General features: G+C 34.7%; 1 protein-coding gene across 3 annotated transcripts in view; it reads left to right on the top strand.

Annotated features, from left to right (window-relative positions):
• Nucleotides 1-1,803: 1,803 nt before the first annotated feature.
• LOC147066483 (NFX1-type zinc finger-containing protein 1-like) overlaps nt 1,804-11,433 on the top strand; it is a 68,046-nt gene continuing 58,416 nt past the window's right edge. For 2 of the 3 annotated variants that reach the window (XM_085955439.1, XM_085955441.1), the window contains exons 1-4: nt 1,804-1,943; nt 2,630-2,709; nt 7,933-8,885; nt 9,476-9,750. In XM_085955439.1, the coding sequence (XP_085811565.1) occupies nt 2,682-2,709; nt 7,933-8,885; nt 9,476-9,750 (1,256 nt within the window). In that variant the 5' untranslated portion in view covers nt 1,804-1,943; nt 2,630-2,681. Of the gene's footprint in view, nt 1,944-2,061; nt 2,305-2,629; nt 2,710-7,932; nt 8,886-9,475; nt 9,751-11,433 lie in introns of those variants that run through there. The other variant, XM_085955440.1, reaches the window with a different exon arrangement.

Here is an 11,433-nt window from a genome sequence, read left to right as displayed (position 1 = left end):
TCGCACATACAAAATCGTATCCACTGCAACATGGTCATACATTAAACCGGTTGGAAACGTTGCAAATCTATTCGCGCACACACGCGAGTGTCTTTCACGCATCTACGCCTAAATGAATGACTGACCGCGAAAACCCAATGCAACATTTTAGTATTCTATCTACGGTCCATGTCGAGTGAAGTTGGGTCGCCTAGAGTCATAACTCACATAGGTACTCCAAAAATCGAGTTTTGAGATAATCGCAAAAAAAACATTGGGGCACTGTTTTTTGTAATTAGAAGAAAAGTATTGAACTCCCTTGAATATTAATGACACTAACAATCAACTTTGTCAACGATTTTCACATGGTTTAAAGTGACTTTTGGTGCCTAACTATATTATTTAAAATATATTGTTGGTAATGCCTTTATAATGTTTAGAATCACTTGGTATAATCTCAGAAATGACAAAATTGCAAAATGTGAGTTGACTCTATGCGACTCAATTTGTTCCATGCGATAAGCAGATGTTTTGCATATTGTGAATGCCAATAATGTACCGACAAATTCGAAACGACAGTCAGACGTGACGGTCGAGACGAGTTTCTATATGCGACGAGACTAGTCAAAAAATTAATACGGTAACACGTTTTCGTTATTTTTATTGCTGCAAAATAACACGTATACCGGAGCGATTCCATAAACAAATCGGTTATCTACAATAATTATTGTTAACATAGCATTGCGTCCTACTCGATTTCAAATGCATCTGATTACAATCCCTAATTGAATTTTATTTTATCTAATTGGACATTATAATCGGATGCATAGAGTCAAGTAATAATTGTTTTACTCAACATTGACAGCTTGCGGTTAACGCGCTCATGGGCGGCTGTGTTAAAAAATATCACATCTCAAAGAATATTATCCCAGGATAATTAACTCCCTGAATACGACATAATATCATATTTATCATTTATTTTGGAGTTGAGGGATATGTTAGAATAGTCATTTTTATTGTCGTTTAATAATGTCATTGCGTTTAATTTAATAAAACGCATTTTTTTGTAGTACTTATTCCACTTCAATAAATTAGGACCAGTTTCGTCCGCCTCAGAGGGACATTTTCAACCTTTCAACATTTTGTCCCTCTTAGGCGGACGGATCATTTTTCATTTCATCATTTCATCATTCATCATCCGGTCATTTTTAGTTCAAAAATGTTTGCCGTAAAAGTTCGCAGCTGTTGGTGTTGGAAAAAAGTGGCAACACTTAGAAGTTAAGTCATTCTGCTTCTCAGCGTTGCCATGTCTACTGAAATTTCAGTAGATCTACTGATATTTTTGGCAATATACTGAATCTACTGATATTTTCTGAAATCTACTGATATTTCTCCATTTCACAAAATTCCCACCAGCCGGGAAAAAAATTAGCCATCTTTGAAAACTTGGGAACTTCGAAATTTCTCCTAAAAAAACGAGCCGACCATGAAAAATAGGGAACCTGCGGCCCGCGGCGAAATATTTTTCCTAAAAAAAACAAGCCAACTATGAAAATCTGGGAACCTGCGGCCCGCGACGAAATATTTTTCCTAAAAAAAACAAGCCGACTATGAAAATCTGGGAACCTGCGGCCCGCGACGAAATATTTTTCCTAAAAAAAACAAGCCGACTATGAAAAATTGGGAACCTGCGGCCCGCGGCGAAATTTTTTTCCTAAAACAGAAATCTACTGATATTTTGTCGAATCTACTGAATTTTTTTTACACATTCTACTGAAATTAAAAATTTTGACTTGGCAACACTGCTGCTTCTGACGGCTTCTGATGCGGCAGTGTTGATCAGCTGATTCACGTTTTCAATTTCGATTGCTCGAGATTTGTTTGTGTGTGTGTTTATAGAGTGGCCATTTTTATCATTATTCTCGGAAACTCGCGCTGACGGTACCCTAAATATACTTTGTGAAGTAAGTAAAGATAAGACTTCGATTTCTTCTAGTACTTAAAGCGCTGTATTTTATCGCAGACAGGGTAGTTAGACGGTCATTCGCTCAACCGGCTCGACTTCGATTCGTTGACTTTTGCAGTGCAGTGGTAGTAGTGTGCAGCGTCGGTGTAACCTAGCGAGAACAGCTACATTGCAGGCGAACTTTTGTACGAACGGAACTCCCCGTTGTCGAGTTGCGGTGTTTTTTTACGTCCTTATTTTGCTAATCTCGCGTTATAAAGTGAACCGAATTGTATTTTCCAGAACAAATCGTAACAAATTTCGGTTCGGGAAGGACGTGCGCTCCTGTGAAAAAGTTTTTTTTTTTATAAACAATACAGGTGAATCATTCTTTTCACTTGTTTAAATCGTCGACATAAATACATCGCTAACAATATTTGCATTTATTATTTAGTATTATAAACTTATTGTTTAATATCATCTATTATTTGATTTAAAAAAATACAATTGGTAAAAGTTATTAAACTCTCGTCAGGGCATGTACCTACGTAACCATATTTATTGTAAGTGAGAAGTCGAGAAGTTTCTATAATATGCATGCACTATTTTTAATTTATTTTTACCCACACATGCACACAAGGATAGGTGTCAGGTTGCCAGCAAATAGTTGAAAAATATTTCATAATGTTTTCTTTTTGTGCACAGTTGATGGTACCATCACATAGATAAGGATAAAGGTGGTACCTACCCACATGAAATGATCTTGGAAGAGGATTATTACGATGGTACGTACCTATTTCATTACATACCTATACACTCAATTTTTATTTTGTTGTATTCATAGTACCTATGTCAGTAGCATGCTTAATTGTATCTGGCAGAAATGACGCAATCTGTTGTCATTGGGTGCGAAAATAACTTGTGTCAAATTTGACATTACTATTTCTACAACTACAACCAACTACCTAATACGATTACGGATTTCGTCATTTCCGACTCGATGTTTTGAATCCTGTAATATCTACTTCATTCCGTTATTTCGGGAATGGTTTTGGTAAAAACAAAAACGTTATTCCATAATATCGTCATTGTTCTGGCAGAAGACACTAATTCGAAAAAATTACATATTGAGTTAGTTATACCAAAATGTTCCTTATTTCAAACTTTACCGTCTGGAAACCTTCTTAATAAATAAACAGTCTTTATTTTAAAGTCATCCTTTTTTCGATTACTTAATAAACTCACATGATAGACCATTTCAAACATTTTAACAACTTCAAAGTCAAATTAGTCAAAACTAGTATTCTCCAGTTAGTGTGCTCTGCCAGAACAGAGACGAATTATGGTTTTTATGATCAAGGTCTTTTGAAACCAAAACCTAACAACCCACTGTAACCTAAAAATAAGTAGGATACGTAAGGTTTTGGATTGTTTTTCAGTATGTTAAATTTTGATAGTGTCGTTTAGATATATTTTTTTTGGCAGAAACAGTTTCCCATATAGACGATTAGGTAGGTATATTAAATCCCTTTTTCTGTCGGCGACGATGCTTTCGATCCAATAATTGTTAATTTAAAGTTTGATATTTTCATACATTTCGATGCATCATTATCACACGCTATGGTTGGTTTAGGTCAGATGAGGTTGGGGTAGATTAGGTTAGGTTAGGTTTTGGTTTTGTTTGGTCTAAAAAGAAAGTTATAAAAGGTCATGCGGTCATCAATGACACCATTAACCTATCAAAATCACAATTTATTACATTATTACAAAAACGATAGTGGTTTGTATTCATGCCACTTCTCGGGATTATGTTATGGGGTCGTTAACTTCTTTTCTTCGGAACGTCATGACTGAGAATCGTGACCCCGATGATTTGTTCCGTCTGACAGCCATCTCTACAGTTTTGCTCCACCCCGCTTGGCATTTAGCGCAATGGTCTTTTCAATGTGAAACCTGTGGCATTCTTGATTTGGTCTTCTGTTCCATTTTTAGGGTACTCTTCCTCAACCCGTTCGATCTCCGAACTGACCCAACATCATGATTTTTCCAGGTTGTCATCTTTTCTGCGGGTCATATATTGTAACTTGTGTAGTAAAAATATTATCTCTAAAGTGGGCTACAACGTAACTGCATAAGTACTTGAAAGGATGCATGTGCAATTATTTTGCACAGGTGTACATGCGTGTGCGTCAGTGGCGAAGGGTGGAGGGAGGCTGTTAAGATCCAACGCAAATAATGCACACTAAACTTTGTCAGTTATACCTTTTTTGTTTTTATTGAACTCGGACTATAATTATTTACAGATGGTGTTGGTTAGTTAGACACGATCTACGTTCATACATGCAAATTTGCATTAATTAGTTTGAATGTAGTTTGATGTTCTATGCATGCTCCTCTTAGTTCAATGAAAACAAATACGTGTGACATATAGTTTAGTGTGCACTATTTATTTCGATACATTGCATTGTATCCATATTTGGATGACTAACTATAAACTCCGAACTTAGGATTCCCACTCAATGATTGTTCCAAAAAAATAAGTTTTGTATTAATTTTGGTATCAATAGATCAGCATCTTTTATAAAATGATTTCTGGTGATTGATTTCATAATATGCATGTTTAAATATCATAGAGAACGTTATCCATTTTCTGAGAAAATTCACTTCAAACATGACAGAAGAAAGATAATTTTAAACAGAACTGGAATTTATCAAACATGTTTGATCCTCTATCTTGATCACGTCATATCAATTTGATGATTATCATATTATTATATTATATTTACTGTATTTAAAAAAAAAACACCGGAGCATAGGCGTGCTGCGCTGCAAACTTTTAAATATGTAACTATGTCTGGGACTGCATAGTAAATTAAAGCCATGGATGTCATAGATTATACGTTTATCTTGTTTGGTTTTTTTTTTAATTTTGATGTCAGAACTTGTTGCAGGTGTGTCGATACTCATAATCTCACGCTGTAGGGTGATATCGGTTTTTCCGCTAGTAGCCGACTATGACGGTGAAGTTGGGTGTGGCGAATTTCTAATTTTCAACTAGTTTTCGTTTGGCTTCCGACATGTGTGGCCTTTTCCGATATCTTTGCACCCTCAGCCACTCTTGGGCTGGTATTAGACAATGATCTTTGACAAAGATGTTTAAAGCCTCAATTACATTGAGCTTCTTTACGAGCTGTTTATTGGCGAATTTAAAAGCGGGCGATTCAGCTACTGCGATTTGATGATTACACACAAAACTTTCTATTCGCTGAAAAGCCACAAGCCAGCGATTATTTTGACGGAACGTAGTTCGTTTTTTTACCGAGAGGTTGGTACTGCGCTCTACTGCGCAGACGCAGTAGGCCCACACGCCGGCGTGTAGTGTGAAGTTGACCGGCTTTCAACTTTTCTAGGTAGAGTGTTTACAACCTGCTTATCGTCACCGTTTTAGCAAAACCATCTATGTGTCACTTTTATCAAAAATGACTTTTAAATACCAAGTCATTCCTTATTTTTTTCTCTATAGGCCAGTAAAATGATCTATGTGTTGGGTAAACTCGCTCCGAAGTTATTTCAAAAAATAAAAAACAGCTATGTGTAAGGTTCAAAAACCACGGTTCACAAAAACAACTATGTGTATATTATAGTAACATATAGATGGTATTTTGATATCGAGAGTGTAATGTTTTTTTACAGTTTGGCTACAAATAGTTTGTTTCTATGTTATATGCTATGCATTATGGTCTTGCACGACGGTTTGAAAGATGCTTCCTCAAAAAGAGAGACAGGAAATATTCAATAATTTCTGGAAGATGCCTACATGGTCAATAGGGTATAGGCGAGAATTAATTTAAAAGTTGGATAAACAACTACAAACGTCTCGATGACAGTGGCCAATTGAAAACAACAATGACAGGTAATAAGAATCTGACTGAAGATAAATAATTGGTAGTGCAACCAAAAATCAAAACGGAGAGATTTGTGGAAAAATGTTACATTATGGTTGGATCTAATTCCAAAGTTCCCAGCCATTATTGCAGAGAAAATACCTCCAGGGTGTATGTGGAATCGTGTTTCCGATCCAAAATACAAATGCATGATGAATATAAAAAATGGTCTCTGGAAAATGGTCATAAAGCAGCAGAATATACTCCAGTATATTTACCACCAAAAAATCAGTATCCACCAACCACGTAAAGATTAGTGTGCCATCACTGCCATCTGCTGTAGTTATAAAATGAAGAATGTTTCAGAAATGGAATACAATAGCCACATTATTAAAAAAAAGACCAAAAATGAAATGAAGGAGAGTACCAGAACGTGGACGGTTAGTAATCACAATGGATCTCCAAAATGTGCTGCTATGTCCAAAACACAGGCACAAATGTATTATAAACAAAAGCTGCAACTACACAATTTCACAATATACAATATTCTTCATAATGTATCTTCTAATGAATTTGTCTCATCTCATCGAAAGCAGGACAATACAATGAAATAATTCTAATATCGGATGGGTGTGGATATCAAAACCGAAATAAATTATTCGCTACTGCTCTAAGTTATATCTTTAGAGAGAAAAAACATCGAGATTCAACAGCTTTTTCTGGAAAAAGGCCACACCATGATAGATGCCGATAGTGCACATGCCACCTAAGAAAAGTATTTTAAGCCTCCAATATATTCACCATCTGGTTATATAGCACGTATGGGGCTAGCAAGACCAACACAACCTTATAAAATTAATGTCATTGATTTTTAATTTTTAAGAATTATGGATAAGATTAAATCTGGATTAAGTTCAATCAGACCAGGAAAACGAATTGGAGATCCTGTTGTATATGATATTAAAATGTTACAGTATCTACCAGATGGAACAATCTTTTACAAACTCATCTTTATCAGTGCAAACGTTTGACTGCCTTTGTAATATATTATATAATGAATCATTGCCAATATCGCAGTCTAAATACATACATCTTCAGGAATTAAAAAGTGTAATATAGAAAGATCACCACTATTTCTACGATAACCTAACATTTAAACCTGCTAATAGAAAGTAAACGAACTTATAAATATAATATCATCTCACTATTGCATTTATAATTAATAAAATGATATTGCAATTTATCACTAACGCACTATGTATATTTCAACTATTATTTATGTAACAGTTTTTCATGAATTTATTATTATTCACATTTTGATGAATAAATTAAACTATGTGTATTTACAAAACGGTCAAAACAACTTATGTGACATCACAAACTGTATTTTTATTATTTTTGTATTAAAAATAAAAGATTTTTGTAAACAAAATAATAATCTTAGACCATTTTCTGATTATAATAAAGCATTTTTCATAATTTTAATGTTAAAATGTAACATTATTTTTTTATTCAGTTTTATCCTTCTCCTGCACAATTTGAGAAAGTGCACATAGATGGTTTTGCTAAAACGGTGACGTTATTAGCTTATTCGATGATTACACTGGGCGTCTTTACAGGCAGATTGTAAATTCGCCAATAAACAGCTCGTAAAGAAGCTCAATGTAATTGAGGCTTAATCAACTGTTTTATAACATTTTTTTTAAGAGTATCTTTTATATAACAGGAAAGGGCATATTAGGTGCACTGGTACAAGTTTTAAAAAAATTCTCCAGTTTGTGCATTTTTTTATTTTTTTTTCTATTTTTGTAATCTGAGTGGCAATTATTATATGTACAGCATTTCATATCAATAATTTTGTGGGTTAAAAAAATGTGGTTAATTTTTTTGGGGTTGAGGGTCAAAAAATACTGCAAGACATGTGATATCATGTATGGACAATCCCTTACATAAATGAACATTGATGATCAGTTGACATTGTTCTGAGTAGATGAAACAGATTCGGAATATTTTTAAATGATGTCAATGAAATAATACAGTTTTTTTTATTTATTTTAATGGCTGTTCACCAAGAATGGATGGCTTAAAAAAAATATTTGTTATTTATGTGTTTCTTTTTTTCAGACCGTGGGAGAATAGCCTGGACTAACGGTGTAGCCGAGATTAGGCAGGGTAATGCACCAAACTTTGGTCGTAACTCGCATGCCGGTGGTCATCCTAGAAGGGGAGGAAGATTCAACAGATCGCCTAATCAGAATGTCAACTCACAATTCGGCTATGCTGCTTCTAATTCTGCCGGTGCCGTAAATACTAGAAGAGGTAGACCTCAAAGATCAAATAACCAAAATGGTGGAAATATCGGAAGTACCAGTCATGAAAGACGGAACAACACTTCAAATCAAGCCAGAGGGAATGGACCTTTCTTCAATGGGAGAGCTCCAGAATACGGCGGTAATCAATCACAACCTCGGACACCGCGTCATAACAGTGGTCAAAACAATCCAGTTGGAAATGATACAAGGCATGGTAGGACGGATATGCCCCAACGCGAGTGGAAACCCGGGTTTGGTTTTAAAAAATTACTTGAAATATCTGAGATGGATCCCACAACAATGCTTTTACATTTCAATAATGAAACCCGTAATTTTAACGCCATGCTCAACGATGATCTGAAACCGGACATTATTATTTTGGCAATGAAGTGCCTCTCCGCTGTCTGCTCCACCGCTTTCGACGAAAGCAAACTCAGCATCCTGATGGATGTGTGCAATTCAAACTTCATAACTACATTGGAGAAGTATATCACGAATCTGCCATATGAGACTCATCAGTCGAGATTGAGAAACAAACTTTTATGGGAGAACTTGAGCGGTTTCTGGATCAACGTTTTTCAGCTATGCAATGGTATCATTGACCTACTTCCCAGCAAGGCGGTCGATTGCCTCGTCAAATTTGTTGACATGATGGTCTTCACCATTCAAAGATTGGCCGACCAAATATCACCTGAAATCCATGATAAACTGAATAGATGCAAGGAAAAAATGTTCGTATGCCAAGAAAAAGTGAATTTAAAACGGGTAAGACTTTTTAAAGTGAAACATTTTTATGCATGTATATGAAAATTATCGATTACCAAGTACGTACACTGCCCATTACGCTATTCCGGCCATTGCATGTTTAGTTTTTTTAGTTAAAGGTAAAATAATGGTCGACTGAGATTATTTAAAAAGGGCCTCACTGTTGCAAGCTCTGAAGGAGATGAGGAGAGAACATTTTTAAACACCCATAGCCTGGATGCATACATATACTTTTTTTTAAATTGATTGCATTCAATTGGTGAGATTCGAACAATCCCACCAATAGAGCAAAATGCCACTGATTGTTACTAATTTATTTATTGATTAATATAACAAAACACCACATGGTCGCTTAGATCTAGTTGCCGTCTATGAAATTAGGGGAGATCAACAACAATTCTTCATTAAAGTTGATATAGCTTGATATAGCTTTTGATATAGCTTTACTTTGTGGGGTGACTTGTGGTCTACTTAGGAGCAAACCTTGTTATTTACTTTTCACTTATGAAACAAGGTTGAAATCACTCTTCCCATTTGTTTAATACCAAGAATTTGATTATTTGTCTTATCGTTGATAATTTATATTTCAGGAAGAAGTTGAACAGGCGAGGACCCTTTCAAAGAAAGCCGATGCTCCTCCCCCGGATGATTTCAGAGAAATAGAAATTATGCCCACAATTGAAGAACTCACCGTTAGACAGAACCCTTATCTGCGCGCTAATATAATCGACGGGGCATACGAAAACGTTGATCATTACCTCGACATTCAATTCCGTTTGATGAGGGAAGACTTCATCAACCCTCTCCGCAAAGGTATAGTCAGTTACCTGGAAGACCCTGCAGCGAAGCGGTTTGAAAACATAAGGTATGGATATCATTTTTATGTGTCATTTCTATGGTTAGATATCGGGGGACTGTCCTTGGCTTTCTTTGGGAGACCCACAGTATTTATCTATAAACAAAAAACAATTATATTTAAGATTCGGCCCAATCGGACCTCATGCTCTGGGGGGGCCTCGCACCCTAACTGATTTTAAGTTCCACAAGAAAAATAAATGAAGAAAATAATTAAACAATACAAAACAATAAAATTGCTATCAAATATTTAAATAAACGTTTAAAATGCGAGGCCCTTGTACAGTGGAATCATAGAATTCTTGAGAAAAATCAAGTAAGAGATTATATTAAGGGCGTACGTGCTCATAATCTATTTATATAATTTTGAAGCCTTAATATCCGTTATATTTATTTTAAACATTTGATGACTGCATAAAGTATTTTTATTACATAAAATAGTATTCTTTTAAACCTCTCGCTCTAATGTTTTAGAATATAGTCATGTTTCAGTACATAAATGTGCAGTGGTGTTAAGATTTTTTACATTTATTAATTTTTAAATGCATTTATAAAACCATCAGTATAATTTATGTCGACATTATTATAGTGAAATATTTACGATAAAGAATTATATTGATAATCTCTGTGATCCCAAATTTGACAAGAATCAGGCATTTTATTATTCAAAAAATGGGCAAGATTAACACATTTGAAGATAATTCTAAAGATACTAATTATAAGCTATGTCTTTGACCATTCAAGTGTGATAAACATCCTACGAATAAAGATTGCTTTATAATAATTATTGACCTAAGAATAAGGTAGTGTTTTTTTGAAATACGCCATTTCTTTTGGCATTCCCCAGTGGTTAAGCTACAACATACGGCCGTAGCCATAAATTGACAAACTATAATTGAAGTAGGGATTAAAATGTTGTTAACGTGCGTGTTTGAACATGTACCAAACCAATTTTTTTTTTTTTTAAACGGTACATGTTATAAATGCGTTTAAAAATTAATAAATGTAAAAAATCTTAACACCACTGCACATTTATGTATTGAAATATGACTATATTCTAAGACTATATTCAAAATTATCTCATCATCAGAAGATGCAGTACAAAACAATAAGTGTTGGATGAATAAAATCTGAAAGTCCTCTTGTGCAGTGCATCCCAAACTTTTACATAAGGCCCCCAATTCTGAAAAAAATAATCCCGGTCCCCCTGTTATAAAAGGCCGGATTTGACATTAATTATATATGTAATATTTTATCACTAATAATATATAATATATTGCTGTACTTATGTGACGCTTATAAAAAAAGAATGAGAGGGGGATGTGGTTCCATGTTTTACACAAGAAATCAATATCGGGTTCGATGTTAGAAATGGTAATTCCCAAGGAACTAGGCCTGAACAAAAACGAACCATAAGTGCGAATGAGAAAGCATTCGGCACAATTATATCTCTGCAAAATGTGTTGAGAGTAAGATAGAATTTCTACTGCTGAATTAAATATTTTTTGGAAACGTCGCCGGTAAATATTGATTTGAATGATTGCAATCATTTAAAACTGCGAACATGTGTTGCTGAAATTTATGCTGTAATTATTTTTAGTTAACTTAATAGAAAATATGTTTAACTATGTTGTGTTTAAATTTGGTAGCCATACTGAGAAGCAACATGATGGTATAACGTTTCATAGTTAAG

This window comes from Rhyacophila brunnea, unplaced genomic scaffold (assembly GCF_057557595.1).
Source record: "Rhyacophila brunnea isolate RB1 unplaced genomic scaffold, BYU_Rbru_1.0 scaffold_5, whole genome shotgun sequence".
In the NCBI taxonomy this organism is placed as follows: domain Eukaryota; kingdom Metazoa; phylum Arthropoda; class Insecta; order Trichoptera; family Rhyacophilidae; genus Rhyacophila; species Rhyacophila brunnea.
This window is presented reverse-complemented; position numbering and strand designations above follow the sequence as displayed.